The sequence below is a fragment of the Siniperca chuatsi genome, linkage group LG4, assembly GCF_020085105.1.
Source record: "Siniperca chuatsi isolate FFG_IHB_CAS linkage group LG4, ASM2008510v1, whole genome shotgun sequence".
NCBI classification, from domain to species: domain Eukaryota; kingdom Metazoa; phylum Chordata; class Actinopteri; order Centrarchiformes; family Sinipercidae; genus Siniperca; species Siniperca chuatsi.
Window position 1 is genome coordinate 3,593,713 of NC_058045.1, and position 24,665 is coordinate 3,618,377.

Here is a 24,665-nt window from a genome sequence, read left to right on the forward strand (position 1 = left end):
TAGGCTGCTGCTGTGATTTCAATGTGTAAATACATATTTAATTAACATTTGAAATCTTCTGCTGCTATTTATATATTTATTTTTACTATGTATATTCAATTCAATTTTATTTATATAGCGCCAATTTATAACAGAAGTTATCTCATTGCGCTTTTCCTATAGAGCAGGTCTAGACCGTACATTTTATAATATTTACAGAGACCCAACAAATCCCACCATGTATCCCATCTATACTGAGCATCTTTGCATAAAGACTTATTTCAGGATTAATTCAATTCAATCTAATCTCATTTTCAGGTTGTAGCTACAGGTTGTGAATATTAATTAGGCTGCCATTCAAAACTCTTTGTCTTCTCAACCTATAGATTTCAACTGGATCTTTTGAGTTTTAGTTATAATTTTAGTAACTATAAAAAGTTGAACGCTAAACATAAATAGGTTCACTAACAGGTGAAAGGATTTAGATTAAATAAGCGGATTCGATACTGGGTTCAGATTAGATAAAATGCTAAAAACACAAACCCTTCAAAAGCCAAAAAATTATAAGTAGACTCGCTTCTGTTTGAAAAGGGATGCGTTGGTGCAGCACAATGCATTCCTGTCGTTTGTTAGGTCCCGAGTATATCTTAAGTTTCAAAATTCTTTAGTAATCTAGTAAAGTTGTCAGTTTGCCCCGACGTCTTATGCATACTCTGTTTAATATTAAATGTTTTTTTTAAAAGAGATGCGTTAATATTATTTCCTAAAAAAAATAAAAAAAACTAAAAACTGTGCCCCTTAATTTTTGTCTGTGCCCCTGAAAAGAAATGTAAGCGTAGAGCCCTGAGTATCTTCATCCTCTCTGATTGTTTACCTGCTGACCCAGTTGGCCGGGATGCCGTGCAAGGCAAACAGAGTGAACTGAAGGTGGTCTGTGGTGCCAGAAGCTTCTTTACTGCTCTTCCCCTCTTCGCCTTCCCCGTCTGCAGCCTGGGGCAACGGCGGTGAGCTGAAGGAGGCGGATGGGGGGCAGAAGGAACGCAAGTAGAGCTTTGCCAGATCGTAGACAGCCCGTGTCAGTAAGGCCATGCTCTCCTCCACAGGACTGGTGTGATCTGTCAGGGTCAGGCAGGGATCAGTGTGAGGTCAAAGAGATATCGTGGTAACGATTGCGTCTGCAAGTTATTAGAAGGTGTATACTAGCACTGGAATAAACCACATAGGTTTTAATTAGCTTTTCATCAGCAAAGAAAAGTAACTTTGGCTTGTCTTTATTACAGACTTGTCTGATATATTACAGACAAGATGACATACATACTGTACATGCTGCCACTCCCAGGTACTTAATAAGCTGTCCATGGTGGATTTATGGCCATTAGTTGGGGCATTTGAATACTGCCAGTAGTTTTTCTTTTCTTTGGACAGCAAGTAATATGGCAAAAATAGTGAAACTCTTTTCAACAACAACTCTGTGTTTTTTTTGTAAGCGGCAACAAACAAAGTTTAGGTAACTGAGTGGAGGTTGTGTGTGACTGTGTGTATGTACAGAACTTACCATTTGATGATTGACCAGATGATGTGGACCCCATCTACAAAGCAAAAAATGTTGGTCTTAGAAATACATCCTTAAACAATACTATATATGAATGTGTGAGCATGGGTGCATACAGTATGTGTCAAAAGCCCACCTTGGGTGAGCGTGTCCTAGGTAAATTGATGCAGTGTCGCAGCCTTTTGACAGCTTCTGTAATGGCTTGGGTCTCCACCTCATCCAGAGCACAGCACAGGTTCTTCATAGTCTGCACCAAACGGTCCACTGTCTTATACTGGGTACTCTGAATACAGAGATACAGAGTAGGTTGGTATAGCATGTGTGTTATAACTGCATCAATCTTCCCATACACATACCAGCCGGTTGTGAAAGCCTGATGTATACTTTTGCTTTCAGCTTATATTTATACAGTAAAACCCATTGTTTAACACAAGAACACATCAGGAGGTCTCTGTGAGAGGACTACCACCAACAATTCATCAAACAGATTCTCATCTAAACAGTATTTAAACCAGGATACTGTGTATGTAAATTTGCACACACACAGTAGGCTAAAAACAACACACTTTGCATGCCATTATCAAGTTTAAGTTGGGTTGAGGGCAGGGTGCAGTTCTAACTTCAGTCTGCATTCAATTACTCCACAATAACCCACACTGGCTGAAAAACAGATGTGCCATTTCTAGAAAGCTTGCCTTCCAGGAATGTCCCTACAACCATTTATGTGTGAAGTATTTGAATCGACACAAAAGCTTTCAGGAGATATGAAAACAATGTTTGGAGCCTTCCATTATATTATTCAGTGAAAGTCTGTTGTATTTAGGTGTAGCATCAGAGGTGGGACCAGAGGCTAAATGAGTCTCAATATACAAGGCAGCTACACAAAATTCCATTTTAAAATACATACCTTTCTACACAGTACTGTGCAAATAATGTAGACATAATTAGCTGGTCTATACATATAAATTAATGTTGTCATTAGCTTAACACTATACAAACACTCACTGAAGGACAGTCAAAGAGTGTGCAGTACAATGGTAGGCAGAGCAATGGATTGTTTTATGTTTTCCAAACTAAAGACTCGGAAATCATCATTTTCCATCCTTTTGCTTTACTTTCAAGAGCTACACAGGGACCACAAGCACCTCATTTTGTAGGCAGATGTTGACTTGATTGTGATAGCCTTCTAAATAATCAGCCAGGCCTTGTCTGCAAGAAGACACACAGAGAGATAAGTGAGAAATGAAAAATGACAGGAGGACTTAGACTGTGTATCACTTATTATCAGAGCTAATCAGGTCAGGACAGAACATAGAAAATGTACTGTAGTTAACTAAAAATAACTTAAGACAGCCATTAGGTCTTTAAAATGTTTTAGTATAATAATTACTAAAAACTGTGTTTGTAATTTAGAGGCAGCATAGAGAGAGCAGAACGAAAATCCTGTAGAAATCGTAAGGTCATATTATACTATAGCTAAAAAGTCAACTTCCAGAAGCTTACGTAGTAATTCAGCCAGCAAACTAAATTAAAACTGCACATTTAACTCAAACTAGGTAACCATGTTGAAGACGAGACTAGAGATGCAACTAAAAGAAAACTGAAATACTAGATATGGTAAAACTCTGGGGAGTCTATCATGTTTCTTCATAAAATCATTTCTTAACTAGAAAACAAAATCTTAAGATCTATAACTTCATTTTCTTACTGATATTTTCCCAACCAGTGTAGGACCCTCATACCTGGTGACATTCTCCTTGAATGGCCTGTCCACTTGGCCCAGATGCTTCTCTAAATCTATTGGAGAGTTGTCATCTTCCGCCTAAACAAAAGCAGTCAAGTTTTACCAACCAAGCCTATAAAATGACAGGTAAGCAGGTGCCAAAATCTCAGTGGTACATTGTCATTATAAATCATTGAAATCATCATTTCACCAAATGAGGATTATGTGTTGTCAGTTCCCAGCAGTGGGACAAAAGTTAAAAATGAATCTTAGTGGCACAACATGAAATGTATTATGTCACAGTTCAGTAAACTTTTCCTAGAAAGTTAAGTTGAGTGACTTACACTGCGTGCCAAGTCTCTTCTCATGGTGGAGTGAGAGAGTAGCTGTAATGTGATCTCATTCTCCCACTTCCTGCAGTTCTGGACGTACTCATGGCTGCCTAGGCTGTGTTTACTATGGCACAGGGCAACAGAGGGGCATGGTTATATGTTCTATGTTAAGGTTAATAATGAGCAGTTATTGAAAAAAGTAACAACACAGAGACTAATAAGTCCTTTGGTGGAGAGAATTGTGTTATTTTTCATAACTGAAGTCAGAGTGGATTATCCCTCTTATACAATGGAAACTTCCCAGAAATGTAAAATAATATTTGTTTAGTCTATATTTTGACATTTTGGGATTTGGCAGATGGCACATAGCTTCAGGCCCCATCCTGAGAGGGCTGTCTTTACTATTATTACAGGTGAAGCAATGATGTAAGTGTTGAACTCATCACGGAATCCATAATAAACAGGTCTTTATAAATTGGTTCTCAGTGTATGTGTTTGGTTTAGGGTTAGGGTAGTTTTTCTCAAAGTAGCAGAGAACAAAAAAATCAAAGAGCAAAAGAGATCTCTAACTGTCTCCATGTTACCACAAGAATTGACAGCAACTTTTTTTTAACGATAATATATAACAATTTATGGGCATTCTCAGTATGGCTAGTGCAAGGTTGTAAATATTAGTTACAGTATATGATCACACAGCATACACAACATTCATCTGTTCAGTAGTTTCAGGACAGATTACTTATGCAACTTTGAACATTTGGGTGTACTGGGCCTTTAAGTCCTGGTATGTGAGTACCCATTCCCATGTATCCCAGATTAGAGGGAGAAGAGAATTTCCATGGGGGAGGAGGGTGCGGGGCAAGATATAGAAACATCCACCAGTCCCCTTTGTACGAGATATTGAGGGGATGCCAAGATAAGAGTGATAGAGAAAAGGAGAGAGGAGAGAGATACACTAAGAGAGAGAGAGAGCATAAGAAAACAAATTAAACCTATTTAAAACCCTATGCATAATTAACAAAACTGCCAGGTCAGCCTGGGAAAAGTTGTTTCTCCCAATCTCTAAAATGTTAACGTTTTGGAGATGTATGTTTTCGTTTTTCTCCAACAGCAGAAACATAACTTTTCTGTTTGTGTGTACTCACTTCTGCAGCACCTCCTCCTGGCCACAGACTTTGAGCAGGTAGCTGGAGAAGTCGACCTGGTCCAGGTCATCGTGGACCCAGCAGAGAGTCTGACTGATCAACAACTCCACTGGAGAACTCACTGAGGAAGGTAGAAAGGATGAAGAGATGGATGATGAAGAAGATAGTGACAGAGGCAGAGAGGGAGGGAGAGAGGGTGATCAGGGATATTGATGGAAAGAAAGGGAAGCACATGAGACCGATGTGAGGGAGGGGCAGTGAAATGGAGAAAGAAGGGAGGGATCAGTGGTTGGTGAAAAGAGAGGATGAAGAGATGGAAAGAAAGGGAATGATGGAAGAGAGCAAAACGTAAGAGAAGACGTAATGAGAATGAGGTAAAAATGCTTTTCAAACAATAAGATTATCCGTTACAGGAAACTAAAAACAAGTGGGAAGCAATACGATACAAGGTGTATAAACAAGAAATGGCTTTGTGGTGGTTCAAATAAAGGAACTGAGGAATTTGGAACACTGTATCCCACACGTATAGATTTTATTAGAGCGATCAGAGGTCAAGTGTGTCATGCTACAGTATCATACAATTTACCCATTTAGGAGAGAGTCTTATTCAAAATTACCATGTAGAGTTTTGGCCTATTAATAGACACACATTTGCTGATGAGGAACTTAACTCTACAACTTACAGTTATCAGAATTTCTCTCTCACCGCAAACCATCCTGCCATGTTTTGAACGGCTCATGTTTCATTTCAAATCAAACGCGCTCTCGAATCAAAGGGATTTCAGCCTTGTGTTGTGGAACGATATTAAGGGGGGATTTGGGGTCAGCTCTAGGTGTTTGCGTATTCTCCGATATCTGATGTGTCCGGCCAAGGGAAGACTGGGTGGAGAGCGTAACCTGATGCATGGCAGATTATTCCGCTATTTAGCTACTTCTACAGAGATTTTAGCACACTCTTAACTTTGCATATACACAAACACGGGCAGACAGATAGTAGTAGTATAGTAACAGACACAGACACATCTCAGCTTTGGACTAAGCACACACTCACGTTACTAATAGATGTTCACATAGATACACAGGGAGGGAGACCACCCCTGGCTCTGGCAACAACAGACCTCCACCCTTCAGAGGAATGCTACGTCTTTTCTTACTGCTTAGACCAGCAGCTTTAGCTTCATAGTCCTGGATGCCTGTGTGGCTGTGGTGATGGTGGTCGCTGGGGTTATACATGTGTTTTGTAACAAAGCAATTAGACAAGCCACTCCTCGTTTTGTGGTAAGGGAATTCCTAGCAGGGCATTTTTGAAGGCAAAATTCCTCTGTCGCATGTTTTTAACCATTTCACACATGGTTGGGGAAAAGAAAATATTGATGGTCAATTTGACACACACACACACACACACACACACACACACGTCTCAGGACTAGGGAGTAAAGTGGGATGTTAAATGAATCTACCACAATAAGTCTTCTACAACTAGCGTAAGTAGTAACTTATGATACAAGTTTCAGTGTCGTAAAGGATCTACGATGGGAGGGCTGGCAAGAGGGCAGAATAAAGCCAGAAGTCACGCAGCACTTGTTAAATCCACAGGACCAACATATTTCAGATGTAAAAGAGGAATGATCTAATTCCTACATGACTCAGAGCAAACAGAGATTTCTGCTTCTGCAACAAGTCCAACTGTCAGACACAGATTTAGAGACTTAAGGAGACACAAATGGAAAACAATAATTTGAAGCAAAAGTACAATGTTTTAGTATAACAGTGTAGCAGAAAATGGAAGAGTTTAAGGCTGAAATACATGCAAATGCATGATTAAGGCATACTGTAATAACTTCAGTGACTACATGATGCTAAGAAGTTAACTCATGTATTCTTATCTTTTTCAGTTCAGCAATTAATAATCATTTCTGTCTTTATAGTCATGTCTATACCCCTTTCTCTCATTATTTTCCCTGACTCTATTTGTCTGCTCCTTCTCTCTCTCTCTCTCTCTCTCTCTCTCTCTAGAATGACACAATACAACAGATATATTTCAGAATATCCTATCTCTTGGGCTATACTGTAAATTTCATCTATTCATTTAGCCAGTCCTATAAACCTACATCATTCTTTACTTAACAGATTTTTTCATTGTTACTTTTCACATAATTGCACAAGGCAATCAGCCACAAGTAAATGCAATATCCTTTTGCAATACTGACTAAAAGTTGCAAAATGTAGCCATTTCCACAGCAGATAAAAGTCAGAAAGAAAAAGATGGTGAGTATGGGAGCAGAAAATAAGAGAAAATAGCAGGAGAATACAAAGTGTGAGAAAGAAAAAGTGAGAAAGAACAGACAGAAGATGACAGCGGAGGGACGCAAGAGAGAAAAGCCAAGAAGGACAGAGAGGAGGGTGATACATTTCTCATGTTCTGTATAATCTGTATAGTCTCTGAGGTGATGACAGGATTAAGAGACTTAGGAGGACATCAGAGCAAGACGGAGAGGAAGAGAAAAAGAGGGATGAGGAGATGCTGCAAGGAAACAAGGGTGGAGGAAAATATTGTCATGCAAAAGAAGGGAGGGGAGACAAATTGAGGGGAAAAAAGAGAAACAGGAGATGGGAAGAGTGGGACAGCAGAAGTAAAATGAAAACAGAAAAGCAACTGAAAGAGGGCAGGAGAACAAGCAAGAGGGAGACAAAGAAATGAAGAATGAGAAAAAGGAGGAGAATGTGAAAGTACCCTTCCTGTCCTCTATCTCTCTCTATCCTTCTATCCAGTAGAACTGAGGCCTATTGTTTCCAGAAAGCAGATTCCAGCAGTGTCCAACCAGAGGAATCCAAACACCAGCAATGCGGGTCAACAGAGGAGCATAGGAAGTCAACCAGGGAACAACAAACTAGACATCATACTAGGAAAGAAGGAAGCGTATCTAGGAAGTGACCCAGTGGGATGAGGTGAACTCAGCAGAAGCAGGAAGACGAGGTAAACGAGGACACAACGCAAGAAGCTAGGAAAGTACAATTAGGAGGTACTGTAGAATGAGGAAAGTAGTAAATATACTTCCTATAGGTTGTTGCTGTTGAACTGGACTATACAGAGTGGTGTCTGGGTCAGTAGGACAGTCTGTTACATACACACACTAGAGATTGCTTTCCTATGTGTAAATATATTGGCTGTTGTCATAAGAAACAATTGTCAGTGACGTTGTCATATATATATATATATATATATATATACATACATACAGTCAATAAAACACACCCTTACAACAGACAGTCCAGCAGACATATTAACATAGACTTACATCAACACACACACACACACACACACACACACACACAGTGGCCTAATGCTGATCCTCAGGGACCCACATAGACAGTGGTGAACTTGGTCACACAGTTGGGATAATATGTCTAACAAAAAAGCCCAGTGGATTGGCTGGCAGTCTCCAGTGTGCTTTACTTCAGATCCCAAAAGACATGTCAATCACAGTGGTTGTACTTTTGTATGTGTATAATGAGGGGTTAGCCAATAACAGCTCCCCAAACACCCAGGGAAGGAAACCAAAAATCTTAGTGGGCCCTTGGGGAAAAAAAAAAAAAACTAGACTCCAGTCCCTTTTGCCCAACATGGCTACACCATGGTGAGGGGACAAACCTTTATTTGTGCGGAAAAGGAATGTGGTGTACTTCCCACAACAGAAAAAATGAAAAGAAAAAGAAAAAATTAGGTGGGGAGGGGGTTTGGCAGCTGTGAATGTCGTTTCCTCCTTCAGAGCTCTCATATCTGCAATCTGAGCTGCTCACTCTTAAAGGCAAAGGGGGTACAAGGTTTCTGGCTGGTTTTTGGCTGACTTAAATGTGATGCTGTACCATCTGTATAGAGGATTTTCTACACTTCTTAACACTGGGCCATTCTTGCAATTAACTATGATCATTCACTGTCACTGGATGCTTACCGTCACAGGTGAAGGTTACAGGCTGCTGAGATTCTGAGATTTCAATAGAAACCTTGACAGAGCAGCTATTGTCACCTCCACCGTCTCTCTGGGTAATGACAGGACTGAGGACGTAGCCGGGGTTGGTGGACATGTCGCCATGTGGGAATTTGGAGCGCAGACTGGTAGGGGGAAAAAAACAGAGCAGAGTCAACACTTTTTCCTGTATTTTGGGCTACTTGGCCAGTGAAAATACATCAGGAGCAGCCAGAGCGAGCCTGGCATATGGCTCAGATTGCTTGGATGAGACTATTGGATGCATCATGGACAGTATAACAGGAAAACTGGATGGAGCGGAGAAAGAGCGGAGGAAAAGCAAATCTGAATAAAAGTGATATTTATATCCACACTGATAAGGTTATATAAAATAATTTGAAATTTACCATTTCTACTCTGTTCTCCCAAGTCGAAATAGCCTCCATGCACAATAAGTCATCACTCTGCCTGTAATGTTGACTCTGTGATATTGGCTTGGGTAGTTGGGAGGGTAAAAGATGATGAAAACGCTATGAAAGCTATGAGTTCCCTTTAATTGCAAACTATGTAATCCAAGAGTTGGCCAACAAGAAGGTTGTGATGTTGCTGAGCAGACAGCAGGCAGTGACTCTGTTATTGTAACGAAAGTGGACTCCCTGAGCGCAGCTTCATCATCCCTCCACCCAAACTAACTACTGCAGTGAGAGATTATGTAGGTTCAGAAAATGAGCTGCAAAACATGCAATTAAAACATGCAATTATGTGTTATGTGTATGAAAATGTTTAAGTATGCATTTACACTCACATACAAACAAGGAAAAAAAAAAGGTTTTTTTAGCCATGCTAGTGGCATGGCTCTAGGGATGGCAATGTTGGTCTCTGGGTCCACCACATTGGTTCAGAATGAAATATCTCAATAACTACTGGATGAATTGCCATTAAATCCCAGAGGATGAATCCTAATGACTTTGGTGATCACCTGACTTTTCCTCTAACGCCACCAGTCCAATCTGTACAATAGCAGCAAAATTACATTCCCATCAGCCTTAGCTATACTTTTTTTTTATTACCAAATCACAAATGTTAGCATGCTAACATGCTAAACTAAGATGGTGAACATGGTAAACATTATACCTGCTTGACCTCAGCATGTTAGCATTATCATTGTGCGCATGTTAGCATGCTGATGTTAGCATTTAGCTCAAAGCACAGCCTCACAGTGCCGCTAGCATGACTATAGACACTTAGTCATTGACATGAGGCACATTAAACTGTCTCTGTTATGATTTACTTTTCCTACAGATGGCAGGTGTAGTACTGCAGCCTGCTCAATGTGAGTTTGTGCGATAGTTGAAAGCCAGTTCCATAAGGTGCGTCGCATCTATAAAATGTCATCATTAATGTCAAAATATTACAAAGCACTAAAACAGGCAAAGAAGGTCAAAATAAGCCAAAGGAGGGCTTTATTTGCACGGCAACAGGAAAGATCTTACGTTGCTACGTCTTCACAGAAGGCGACAACCTCCAGATTTTGAGCATCCTGTTCTTCCAGGGCAGCATTCTTCACCAAACCTTTTCCTTTTCCCTTGTCCTACAGGAGCAAGAGAGTCAGACACACACAAACATACACACAGAGTCAGGGAACTAGAAAAATACATGAGTAATACATGCTTACATACATGAGTAATACATGCTTACATACTTCAAACAGAAGCAGGCCAGATGGAGACAGGCAGCACAGAACATATGAACTCGTTATATCAGTTTAACAGGACTGACTGTTCATAACGAAGCTTAAAGTCTTTATGGCGATTTGTGTTTGAGGATTGCTGAAGGGTTATATTAAAAACACCTCGGAGCTATGAATCCTACAGAGTGGATAAACATGTCAGCCAGGGCAAAGACACGCACGCACACACACACACACACACACACACACACACACGTCTCCTGCTCTTTTATGCCTTTGTCTCTTAAATTGCGAAAAAGAATTTGTTGCACACTTACTTAAGGTTTAGTTTTTTTAAGGGTAAATTTTGATTAAAACAGTCTCTCCGGTACACACAATAACAACTATACACACCAGAGGCTGAGCTGGCATTCTCTTATATTGGAAACAGTTTTACAATACATGGAGGAAATATCTTTTATTTATTGATATATATTTTTTTATTTTTTACTCAAACATTTTAAGAACTGAGCTGAAAGGGTTGTAAATCTCTCGCTCTCTTACACACACACACACAGATCCAGAGACAGCTCCTTTGCCTGGAGGCTGACCTGTTGCCAGGAACTCGCAGTTACACTCGGCTTTTAACTGCTGTCTTACTGCCAGCAGTGGAGGAATGCGCTTCCTGTGGCACAGGAAATGAGAAATGAAAGGGCCCTGCCCCTTCCTGTGCCAGGCTCTGGGCTGTCTGCAAAAGTGCTCAGTCATGGCTTGGAATTCTGTGACTCTGACATCACTCCCAACGAGGGAGAGAGAGGAAGGGAAGAAAATGGAGAGAGGGTAAAGGAAATGTCTGGAATGTCATAATAATAGCTCATTCCTCCCCTCAGAGACTTCTGGGAGATTTTGAACTGAGATTCTGAGTTTTCTGAACGGGGGGGGGTAGAGCTGACATTTCATGTGCAATGACAATAAAATGGCACAGCTAGAAAAACTTCCTAAAGGTTGTTTTGCCACAACTTGTTAAGTGTCAGGCCAACTTAACTTCTATTGTTCCTTTTAACCCAAAAAAAGAAACACTTCCATCAGATTATCAGGTTTTTTTAAACAGATAATTTCACTAACATACTGTCATGAGTTGCATATATTAATCTGTAGATCTTTTTCTGTCCTCACATTCATTTGTTTTGGAATCACACCTCAGCCAGTTAAGACATGCTTCAAATTACTTCATGTCGTGAATTTCAAACTATACCACCAGGCCCTTGCCTCTAAAGTGAAGCATTTCACTTAGATTGTGTCTACCGTAGCGTTAAACAGTTAAGATGATCATGTGGATTTATGTTAGAGACACAAAATTAGGGTTGCAACTAACAATATTCATTGTCGTTGATTCTGATTATTTTCTTGATTAATCAATTAATTGTTTGGTGTATTAAATGTTAGAAAATAGTGAAAAATGCCAATTGTAGTTTTCCCAGAGCCCAAGGTGACTTCTTCAAATGTGTTGTTTTGTCTGACCAACAATCCAAAACTTAAAAGTATTGAATTGACAATTATGTAAAACAAACAAAAGCAGCAAATCATCACTATGGAGAAGCTGGAACCAAAGAATGTTTGACTTTTCTGTTTACAAAATGATTTAAACAATGAATCGCTTGGTAAAATAGTTGCCAATTCATATTTGGCTGATTGATTAATTGAGTAATCATTTCAGCTCTACACAAAATGCAGTCAAATAATCCTGCGCCTCATAAACCAACCCAGGAGTGACCTGGTGGCCAAGTGGTTAAGACGCATACCACCTAACCACAATGTCCCCAGTTCAATTCAAGCTAGGGATCTTAATTGCTGTCAAATCCCATTTTCTCTCTCCCTTGTGTCCTGTTAGCTGTCACTATCCATTAAAGGCAAAATGCCAAAAAAGTTTTTCATTTTAAAATGAAAAAAAAAAAAGAATGGAAACCCTAATTACCAAGATCACAACATCCAGCAGGTTAATCCAAGATATCATTTAGACCATAACTGTGCAGCCCCAAGACCAAAGACCTCTTGTTCAAAGCAGCAAGCTGACCTGACTTAACACCAGGAGATAGAAATCTCTAAGTCAGCATGGAGCTTGGAAAGGAGGCCAAGCCTGACACCAAACCATCTGCATCTCCCAGCAAGGGAGAGAGGAGACTGGGTTCCTGCCTGCACCATTTCTGTCTAAAACGTTCAATATTTTTTGCAGACTAGCCTTCAAAATGCTGTTAGTGGTTCAATATAACTATTTGCACAAATCACTCTATATTTGAAAAACAACAACAGAAAATCAATGCACAGAGTGAGGTGACAGAGACAGGGAGGGAGAGAGAAAGTAAGGATGATAGAGAGACTGAGAGAAAACATTAGAAAGCCAAAAAGAAAAGAGACTAACAGAGCACATTAGCACTGTTTATGTTTGGAGTCAGGATTGCTTCAGCAAAAACAAACATGGGCAGATACTCCAACAAAGCCTGCTAGCTGACAGTCACACTACAACACACACAAACACACTCAGCAGGCTGTACAGTGGGACAGGCACGTCTTTGTTTCACTCTATCGATTTTGTTGGACCCGGATGGAGAGCTCCTGGTGTCTGAAGTCATGAGAAAGGCTTCATATGATTCCCACATTGACTAATCCTTTCTCTGCTTTTATTGTGATGTGTCACGGTACTGACTGTAATACCGAGAACACACTGTACAACATAAAGGAAGATTATAACCCTAGATGGCTGATATTCAGGGTCATGGAGAATAAACTGTGGTATGTGACCAGTAGTTTGAACTGGTTGATGACAGAAATCTAAAAGGGAGATGACTATAATCCACCCATCCCGTCTGTTGTAGAATGTGTGATGCTGAGACTTTTCTCAGTCTGTTAGGATTTTGAAACTCATTGTGTACTAGTTGATGCTACAGTTATCTAATTTACAGACTTCTAGTTTTACACATTAGAAATCAATCCCTCTTTGGCTAAGAATTTCAATGGCACTAGCTATTTTAAATCTGAAACTCACTATTGATGTGAACGTGTTGTTCACAACACATTCACATCAATATTGAGTTTCAGAATGACGTTTCTTCCAACTTTCTTGTGATGGATTTCCTTGATGCATTCTTCCATACATACAGACAAGACATGGAACTTGTCTAAAGTTCTTTTTCCACACTTTTTTCCAAACCTGCTGAGAGCTCTATAATATATAACCGACCTGACAATTGTCTATATTGGCAAGATTCAAGTCTGGAAAATAGGCATTTTTGTCAAGGGTGTCAGACATTGCTTAAGTTTGCCGCATTCTGCTCCAGAGTGAGACATAATCGATTATGAAATATGTGACTAATGCTTCTACAAACTGACCCAGACATAAAACTATTCATGCTATTTTTCTAACTTCACCTTATGGTTGACTGAAGAGAAGTATTACACAACTGTTTAAGCATATTGAATGATGATTTTTTTCTTTATTAGGGGGGCTGCATCTAACAATTTCTGTTACCTCCCAAAATCTACAGTCCGACAAGCAACCCCCCTTCATTCAGTGATTAGCCAGGTGTGCGGAGGGATGAGAAAGCAGGTAGGTTTTGAACTTCTTTCTCAAGCTCTCTTTTTTCATTCTTTATACAATTACTTTTCATGTGTGCAATTGAATGCAACACAATGAATACCTTTGAGGAAAGATTGTTCGAAAGTATGTATGGAACTATAGACCTATATCTAACCTTCCCTTTCTTGCTAAGATCCTTGAGAAAGCAGTCGCCAATCAGTTGTGTGACTTTCTAAATAATAGTTTATTTGAGGATTTTCAGTCAGGGTGCAACATAGCACAGAGACAGCACTAGTGAAAATTACAAATAACCTTTTAATTGCATCAGACAATGGACTTGTCTTGTTAGATCTCAGTGCTGCGTTCGACACCACTGACCATCACATCCTATTACAGAGACTGGAACATGTAATTGGCATTAAAGGAAACGCACTAAGCTGGTTTAAATCCTATCTATCGGATCGATCTCAGTTTGTACATGTTAACGGTGAGTCCTTCGTGCACGCCAAAGTTAGTCACGGAGTTCCACAAGGTTCTGTGCTTGGATGGATTCTATTCACCTTATATAAGCTCCCTCTATTATTAGGAAGCACTGCATAAACTTGCATTGCTATGCAGATGATACCCAATTATATCTATCGATCAAGCCAGATGAAACTAACCAGTTAACTAAACTTCAGGCATGCCTTATGGACATAAAGACCTGGATAACCTGCAACTTTCTGATGTTAAACTCTGACAAAAATGAAGTTTTTACTTGGTCCCAAACACGTCCGAGACAAATTATCTAAAGATATAGTTACTCTAGATGGCATTGCCCTGGCCTCCAGCAGCACCGTAAGGAACCTCGGAGTTATCTTTGATCAGGATTTATCCTTTAACTTCCACATGAAACAAACTTCAAGGACTGCCTTTTTTCACCTACGTAATATTGCAAAAATCCGGCACATCCTGTCTCAAAATGATGCCGAAAAATGAGTGCATGCATTTATTACTTCTAGGCTGGAAAGTGTGCACCGTCATCCCCATTTGTATGATTCATCACGTCTCGCCTCTCTCTATGATGGCAGGCTTTTTGTCCTGCCTTCGAACAGGTATAAACACTCTGGCCTTCAGACGTGGTCAGAGGACTTGGTGTACCTTGTGGAATTTTTGACCACTAGTAGCACCATGGAGCAATGTTATGAGTGGGTTCCTGTTTTGTTTGTTCCGGCGCACACACACACGAGGACGCACATGCATGTGCATGTGTCACATGATACATTGTTGTGCCAGTGGTTTCACACTATTTCACTAATCGATAGGTGGCTGTAACGCTACAAGAAATGCAGCAATGATCCAGCAAACCATCAACAACAACATGTGTGTGGGGAGCCAACAGGAAGCCAGCCTGCTCGGCCTGTAGAAGTCTTGGACAGCATGCATGTCCTCAACCAGCTTGGCCAGAGAAGGACTCTCTATGCTTGCTACGTATGCTCTATGGACCCAAAAATACAGAACCGTGAAGAAGCCCTCAGAGGCTTTTTCAGTGTATGTGCCAAGTGAGAAACTTCCATAGGAATGAATGGGGTGCTTTGAACGTGGTATCCAAATCTCCTTAATACATCCATGATGTAAATGATGCACATGTCGAAATGTTCCAAAAATCGTCTTTGATAATGTTTTATGCGGAAGGAAATGCATTCAGCACTTTTGTTCCTCAAGGATACACACAAGGTGTTTTGGTGAGTAACACTGAATGTTAACAGAAATCCCCCACAGGGCATCTTTACGTTATTGGAGGTTTAACACTTGCAGTTTTGCAGCATACTGCCTCAGATTATTTCTTCCAGTCTTAGTATAGCACTTTACTATGTAACTTTGTTTTGTACTTATAATAGTTCTATGCTTTATTACAGAGCAAACAATCTAAACCAGTATAATGGTCCCATTCAAAAATGAGTACAATTCATTTAAAATATAGTGCAAACAAACAATGAAACATTGATGAACAATTCTTTTTTATCAATTCATTTTTATCTCTCTGCTTTGTTTTAGTATTTATCAATCTTCACATAAAATTGTTTTAAATTTTTTTTGCTAATTATAAGTTTGTGTTATCAAGGTTTTCACTACTGGAATCAAGGCTTTTCCTGCTGATAAACAAGGCCAGACGTTAAAAAAGAGCAGAAAGGTTTTTAGCAAAAACTGTTGTGCTGTCCCTTGAGTTTAACAGACGAGATCGTGGTTAGCTTGAGGAACTTTGTGGTGTCTCCCATGGGACACAGACACGCACAAAAGTCTGACTCAGTACAGTGGCAGAACTGAAAGGCTTAACCAACCACAGCCAAAGCTGGTGGTAATTCCAAGCCCAACCTCAGTATTGAGTTACAGTACACATCTAGACATTAGACACCTACTTTCCTCTCTGTGACAGCCTAATGAAAATTACCCCAGACTGTCCACAGGAAAGCTGCACTCAAATATTAACTTGCCACTGTCAATATTTGAACAGCCTACACGTTTTTAAAATCGAGAAGCTGTACAGCAACATATGACTGTTAACTGTTAAAAGTTTTGGGTACTCAAACTTCCGATCTCTGAGAAATTGTTTTAACAGCTGCTTGCTGTTGCTTAAATCAGTAGCTTCTATAAGAAAGTCCAAATTTTTCGTCTCAATAAAGTCAGGAATTTATCTGACACTCAACCTGCAAATAACCTGCAGGTCTCAACTTACAATATAACTTTGTGTGGGCTGAGTGATGCTGTCATGCTGATCCAACACTTACTGAAACGATCAAGATTGATTTTAATGGGTTGTGAATACTCAGCAAACTCTAACAGTCAGCTAAAACGTTTTTGGCTGCATACATAATCAACATTTTCTGAACCCTTCTGTTTGTATACAGCTTCATCGATGGAGACATAGTGCCTGTGAGAAGCTCAGAAGCTGCTCAGAAAACACAAATCAACTTCTTCTTTCGATCAGGAAGTGACTGATGGCTAACTAACTCACGCTTCCTGTGATAAACTGAAATTCCTGGCTTAGACAATTGTGCTTCAAGGCACAGACTGACAAATAGACACTTAGATTAATTTGCTTTTGTGATTTTCAGTCATGCTGACATCCAGACACAAAACTCTCATCAATCTTGACACTCACAGGCATGTTTTTTTCCCAAAACATTGCAGAATTCAACCAATTCCCTAAATACTTGCTAGCGAGGTTTTTATTAGGTGCGTTAGTATCTGGTTTCTACCTGCTTCCTCACTTCATCTTCCACAATCATATCCTGTTTTCTGCCAGTAAACAAGGTCAAAGGTTAAGAGACATAGAACAGTTTGCCCAGTGAGTCACACAGTTAACTGGAATCCTTGCCACATTCATGCACTACATCATCTTCTAACCCTGCAATCTGTCTGGTGAAACAAAATTTAGGGAGTGTTAGTATGCTGCAGCATCTCATACTTGTGCTAAAGGTGTAATTAGATAATAATAAAATAAAATGGGGCAGAGTTTGGAGTGGGATGGTATGGAGGTGTGAGAGATGTAAAAGAGCTACTGCAGGTCTATTAGTCTAAGGGAGAAGGAGAAATCTGACTGTATTCAGCTGTAAAGAATCTACAGTACATGCTGGCATACAGTAGGTTATACACAGTGATCTTAAGATAATGTTCAGATAATGCAGGTCATTTTGAAGGAACAATGCAAGAACAAGCAGGCACAGACATGCTCACTCAATCTGCAATGAAAGGGCGAGCAAAATACTTCAGTGTGTGTTTTAATACTACTACCCAAAATTGAATCTAGGTGACTGGTTTATCTGGCTCATTACATAATCATAATCTCCATTAACCACATTTATACTGTGAATCATCAGTATTGTGTTACTGAAAAACTGGTGCTGTTAAATTAAATAGATCAATAGCCAGTTAATCAAAGAACAAGTCTGCTTCACATTTTCCTAAACCTTTAATTTCCTTGCATAGTTATATACTTTGTGGCTAGATTCAGAATCAGAAATAAGTTTACTGCCAAGGTTTTCCAGGTTTTTACATACAAGGAATTTGCCTTGTCAAAATAAACAAAGAAAGAGAAAGGAAAACAAGTACTGTAAAGAGTCATAAATATAAAATATATCCTCCTATATATACAGACTAAAATGAAGAGCTGTACAGTGATTAAAATGAAGAGAACAGAATGTGCAAAATATAGACTAAAGAATGTGCAAATGTTCACAGTTTAAAGAAAAAAGAATATATGTAATGTGCGAAAATAAAAACCTAGAGATCATTCAGTCCAGATTACTGTATGAATGCACATATCTGACTAAAATCCTTACCATTTCTTCTCTGGATATGAAGATCTACTACACAAACCAAAAAAAAAAACAAGCAACACTGAATCAAGTGGAACTACACTTCTTGAAACAATTGTGAGGATAAGAAATATGAATCTGTGTTGTCTTAAACCAGACATGGCGACATGTGGTAAATGACGCATTAACTTTCAGTGTTGCTTTGCAAACAGTAAGAGCCAGGTCTGAACAGGCATTGGTGCTGTGAGGCGTGACGGCTGAACTACAGATAGAGCTATTTGTTTGACTGCTGATTATCACTAACCTACAGCTTTATATCCAAAGGCCAAAGCAAGGGATTAGTAGCCAGGCACCACAGGCAGTCAGTGAATGGAAGGTGGAAGACTGGTGGAAGGGAGAAGAAAGGTAGACAGAAACCAGTAAAGAGATAGAGGTGAAGAGATGATTTGAGAGACTGTGAAGACAGGGGAAGATATAGTAAATACAGAAAGAAAAAGAAAGAAGGAAAGAGAAAAAAAGGAGTGAAAATGAAAGAAAGCAAGAGACAGAGGGAATGAGAGGCAAATAGACAACAAAGACTAAAAGAAGAGAAAGAGTCATACAGTAGAGGTGGTGTGACTCCACAGTAGATAGCCCGGTGCTGACTAAGTCTCAAGTTCAAGATCATTTGTTCCAGTTTACACTCCTCTGCCCACACTACCACATCTTACACTACACTCTTGCCAACCACAACAAGGCTTGGCAACATCAGACTGACTTACAGCCATCCAAACACTCATCTTGGAAATAAATGGTATTGAAAAAAAAAAACTTCTTGGGACACATAACTGCAAGTGAAATAAAAAAAAATAAAAAAAAATTACAATCATGCCTAGGGCCAATGCCTGGTGAATTATGACTTTTGCTGAGAAAGTTCGTCCACTTTTACATCTACTTTTCTGTGCAGTAGGAGTCAAACTCATGGCCATGGGTAAATAAAATAAGGTTTGTTCCTTTTAATACAAGTAATTCCTCAAAGGCTTCTGTTAGGTCACATGCTAAGCCAAGTTTGGCTATGGGTGGTAAGTCTGATCCCATTAACAATTATAGGCAACTCTTACCAAGATTGTATCCAGAATCAATTTCTCCACATTTGTCAAGGTTATGGCCAGCAACCAAGCAGTGTTTGCTTCCTCAGCTAGACTTTTAGTTTTCTATGCTAGTGGAGATGTTGTGTTTTTGGAACAGTAGAGAAGATTATTTATGTGACTTAGACAAACATATCAGTTTACACTTGCAACCACAATACGACTTAAGAGGTGTTTGATGTCTGGATCTGTTCTGTAACTCAACACCAGTCTCTCTAACTGACAAATACATATTTTTTTAAACTGCAGAGTTATTTTTATCTGTTGTACTTTGATAAAAACAGAGGTGGGTGTTTAACGTCATCGCTAACACGTATTGATGGGAAGTTGGTGCAATAAAGTAATTGCTCTACAATCAGCTATTAAAATGATTAAGTATAATAACAGTACAGTTCCAAGTTCCAACAACCTGTCAATGTGTCAGATTCACATTATCCTAATGTCTATTAGGGCTGCACAATATGGTAAAAACAAAAAAATCAGCGATTATTTTGACAGATATTACGATTGTGATATGATTCATGATGAGTGGGAATTATCATTTTTGAATCATAATTTTCATTTTCACTCATGATGATGTAACATTTGTTGGAGTCTGTACCAAACAAGATTTGTAGGCCAGGGCATCTCTGCAGCACTACAGTACTTCATTATAATGCTGTTTGCTCACACATTTTACCTTTATCAAAAAATTGCAGGTACTGTGATTTGGATATTGCACTTGGCAATATTGCAATTTCGATAATATTGTGATTAATTGTGCAGTCCTAATGTCCATGATTGCTTTTTGTATGTCCTCTGGGTGTGATTTCCTTACACAGCTTATAAATGCAATGCTCTTTGGAAACTCACTCTCATAATGATCTTATATTTCTGGAATCTCTAACAGCATATTGTATTAATTAGGCCTGCATGATATGAGGAAAATCTGTGATGTGGGATAACTTTGTTCAATATTGCGATGAATAAAATGAATATTTTAAATATAACAAAATATTCTTTCTAGAAACAACAGCAAAGTCACTATATAAACTCAATAATATCTCAGTGGAAACAAATCTAAAATGTTAATAAAATAAATCATATACACCAAAACACCATATAAAAAAAGACATCAAACTCAGACATCAGTCAGTATCAGTCCCTCCTCCTGTCCTCCCCCCTCTGCTGCTGCTGTGATTCACCTGCAGGTACTGCTGGTAGAGAGAAGAGGGGCTGGTTTGTCTCAGCCAGCAGTAACTTTACAAGAATCTGCCAAATTTTAAGGTACGTGGCAAACTAAGCTAAACAGTTAGACTACATACATACTTAGTTTTGGCTTGTATGTAACAATCCGCTATTAGCCGAGCTAGCGCGCGGTGCTTGTGTAAAACATAGGAGAGACTGCGGACAGAGCAGATTAAAATATTCCTTTCTACATGTTTACGCTTGTTGAAAAGGTGTATTGGCTTTGTACTTGCTAAGGTTTTATTGCACTTACAGTAACAAGTGTAGTTGTCCTCAACTCAAGTAATCTTCGAGTTATCTTCACTTCACGGTCTCAACTGGTACCCATCCCTAAATTACATGATTTTTCTTATTCATCGTGTTTCAGGCAGTCTTTTGCAATGTGTTTATTGCGCATGTTCATATCGCGATGACGATGAAAATACGATTTATCAGTCAGCACTAGTATTAATGCACCACGAGTCATCAATAGACTTTTCAAATGAGTCTACATTTTCAACAATAGTACCACACAATGATAAGGTAACTTTGACAACAAATAAACAAGATACATTCACTACCAAGGTTTAACTAGCTTAAGCACATCTTTCTAAGCTAATTTATTTCACTCCATAGAGGCTGTCTGAAATGGTACTCAACAATCTACAACATAACTGCATGCTTTGAAATTTTTTTTACAGCAATGTAAATGCATATGTAGGCAAAAACCATGCAAAACTTTGGTTTGGTCTTTTAAGAGAAAACTATTTTCAGGGGACTACAATATTTGTCTTTCTTGGAAAGCAAGGCCAAACCTTGACAACGCTCTACCCTCAACCAAGCTGTGTCATCACTGTCAACTGATTCGCTAAATATGTGCAGGCAACTAGGAGAAAACACCATTTTCAAAAAACTTGTTATGTGGTTTAGTAGCTTCTGTTATTAGTCTCTGTGGTTGAAAGTCTAGTTTTACTCCTATGTTTCTGTTCTTACGCCCATCTAACAGACATCAGCCTCCCTCACTGTTTTCTGATTGTTCTCTTTTGCCATGCTGTTGGAGCTATAGTTGCTGTGTTAAGCTACTCGTATTGCAAACTTAACTCTGTCTTCACTTCTCTTATTGTGAAGCAGATATAGGAATTATTGTCTTATTTCCCACATCACAGGATCTAATCACATTTGCTCAAAATACAGCATGCCACAGGTATCCAAACTTCATGGAAATACAGCATCTCTCTCCCCTAAGTCAAAATGAGGTGGTAGTTGTCACAGCAACTTATGAGCGTGATTTCTTATGTCATTCTGTTGGTGCTGTGGGGCATAGGCGAGCTGTACGGGCTTGTTCCTGTTTATAACAACATGGGCACTGACTGCCAGGCAAGCAGATGGAACAAGGGGCGCAAGCAAACACACATACCATCTGAACAAGATTGCAGACATAATGGATGCAGTGAGAGTGTAGAGGGATGTATTTGAAGAACACTCAGCTGAAATGTCTCAATTTACAACATGGTAGTCTGACCAGCAAACACAGGCTTGAACCTGGACATAACATATAGGCAAGTGTAAACAAACACAGTTTCATCCTTTCAAAGAAACAGACATTCCTCAACCCTGGAAGACACAGCTGGGTGTACAGACTAGACAAGTTGCCTTTGATGAGTGGCAAAGTATATGTCTGTAGAGTCCCACACATGGACTTGAATGACCTGGAACAGTACATTGAAACTGCCCCCAGCTGGTCATGTTTATGACCTGTTTCTTTTCTTTTTTTTGACTGTACCATAATCTTTCTAAACACTGTGTTCAAATTGTGTCAAATTTCCTGGTTTTCCGCAACCACTGGGAATTCTGGAAATAAGGGCCTTGTACAGTGCTGTAAGTTTAATTATCACCCTGATGTGAGAGAAACATACCACAGAGACTAATTGTTTGGTCATGACACAGAGAAACACAATGAGCAGGAACTGGGCGTCTTGAAAGCCGCAAAAAACTGACACAATGTGCAACAGAATAGCCTTTCCAGACCTTAAGGGTACTCAGTGGAGTTTTTGACCACTGGTGATAATGTAAAGCAATATCTTAATGAGAGGGTCCCAGTATTGTTTGTATCTTCTTCTGTACCAACACGTGTATGGGGAGGGCCATGCATGCCTCAAGTACATTGTGACTATACTCATTTCTACCAACTGCAGAGGACGGTAATACACATTGACAGCCAGACTTATCACCTCAGACTTCCCCTGCGCAAACACCCTAAAAAGGATGAGGTTTTAACTTCTGTCACAATAACTGAAAAGCACTTATGATGAAGCGTGTAATGTATTTTACTCAGTCATTTCCAGGCATTAGATTTACAATTTCTGATTAATCTGACTCGCAAATACTGAATAAAGAGGAAGACACATCGTGAAAAGTTCATGCCTCAACTCAGCGCTGCCAGCCAAATGACAGATGGTTGTTTAGTTTTAGGGGTGGGGAAAAAAGATTTAGAGGCAACAATATCCCATGCCACTTGCCCACAGCACTGTCCCAAATGAATGTTCTAAATATTCATCACAAGAAATTAGATCAATCATGTCTTGCATGGCAAAATGAATCACAAAATGTGGTTGAGAGGAAATTGTGGGGTGAAACAGTGGGTAACTATCCACAGTGAAAAACTTAATTACAGGGAGGAGAAGTAAAGAGGATGTTTTGCTTGTGCTAGTGAATTAATGAGGAGTATACATGCAGTTGTAAGTAAGACTTTGATGGGTGTTTTGGCTGAACGAGAAGATCCACCATCATCTGTTTTAACTAAATTTTACTCCCACTCGCTCATGTTGTAAGAGGTGAGGTTTTATTTAGTAATTTATTGTGCAATGCATATCTGCACCTATGCTGTAAATAGTGTGCAAAGACAGATTGCTGTTAGTCAATGGACTTTTCATTGGCTAACAGCAAAAATACTGTAACTGAATGATGCACCCACCAGGTGTAAATGTGAAACAGAATGCTTGACAGAATGGGACACAGGTGTGACTAATAACATTAAGGCCATATTCATACAAAATCAGGCATTGCAGCGATTAGTCGCAGGGTTGTGCGGCGCTGTGTGGGAGTGTTTATTTGTGTTTTAGAACCTGACATCTGTGAAACAATCAGAAAATAAAGTTTTCTGATTCACTGGCTTTCTTGCTACAGGTGCTCCCTCTCCTCATTGACTCTGTAGGTCGCTCAACCACCGCTGTCTGTCTGTCTGTCTGTCTGTCTGTCTCTCTCTCTCTCTCTCTCAAACAAATGAACACAAACCAAAGGAAGCCTCTTGGTATCGCTATTTTTCAGCATAGACTGCAAGCCAGACACAGACATCGAAGCTAGGTACACGAAATAAACCAAGCGAGAACACAACTGGGAGAGTATCATAGTTTCATCCATGAACTCCGCCTGGATAGCGCCTGGTTTCAATGATATTTCAGGCTGACTGTGGAGCAGTTTGACCAGGCTGATCACTGGATTGGCCATCTCAGTGTGACGTTGGGTTGTGTTTCTCCAAAAGTTGATTCTGTTTCAAATTTTTCACCGCAGGCTGTGGCCCCTTCCGCCGCAGCCTAAACCGACTACCCCCATTCAAAATGAATGGGAGGACTGGCATTTTCGCCGCAGCGCTTGATTGATTTGGTCTGAATCGGCCCTAATCATGGCTCTGTTTCATTTCAGTCTCCCAGTAGGCCATGCCACTGAGCCAGCATCCATAATACCAGGGTTCTGGGACTGGTACACTGGTACAAAGTTTTTCTCTATAACATTAGATATCCATGACTAAGCAACACTTTCAAAAGTTCAGAAAAACACAGCCTTAACAATGAAAACTCAGTTAATCTGCTTCATCAGAACTGTGTGGGAGTGTTTTGATCAGATTTGATTCATAGTGGTCTGACAAATCAGCAAAAAACCCTGCAACCGTCAATAAATTTTGATTCAAATATTGCTACATTGTGAAATCATGAGCTCTGCCCACATCAAACCAGTGAGAAGAGCACAGACAGAACTTTCTGATGTAAAATTACCAAAGCTGTTCTAACTTTGAGAAAATTGTGTGTTCATGCA

At 39.5% G+C, this 24,665-nt stretch overlaps 1 protein-coding gene across 2 annotated transcripts in view; it reads right to left on the reverse strand.

Moving 5' to 3' along the window:
• Positions 1 to 24,665, reverse strand: part of pik3c2a (phosphatidylinositol-4-phosphate 3-kinase, catalytic subunit type 2 alpha) — a 51,634-nt gene that overhangs the window by 20,602 nt on the left and 6,367 nt on the right. For both annotated transcript variants that reach the window (XM_044192652.1, XM_044192654.1), the window contains exons 3-11: positions 10,193 to 10,290; positions 8,685 to 8,845; positions 4,732 to 4,852; positions 3,599 to 3,710; positions 3,274 to 3,353; positions 2,677 to 2,740; positions 1,668 to 1,814; positions 1,535 to 1,568; positions 854 to 1,094 (exon numbers count right to left, since the gene is read on the reverse strand). In XM_044192652.1, coding sequence (XP_044048587.1) covers positions 854 to 1,094; positions 1,535 to 1,568; positions 1,668 to 1,814; positions 2,677 to 2,740; positions 3,274 to 3,353; positions 3,599 to 3,710; positions 4,732 to 4,852; positions 8,685 to 8,845; positions 10,193 to 10,290 — 1,058 coding nt within the window. The remainder of the gene's footprint in view (positions 1 to 853; positions 1,095 to 1,534; positions 1,569 to 1,667; positions 1,815 to 2,676; positions 2,741 to 3,273; positions 3,354 to 3,598; positions 3,711 to 4,731; positions 4,853 to 8,684; positions 8,846 to 10,192; positions 10,291 to 24,665) is intronic.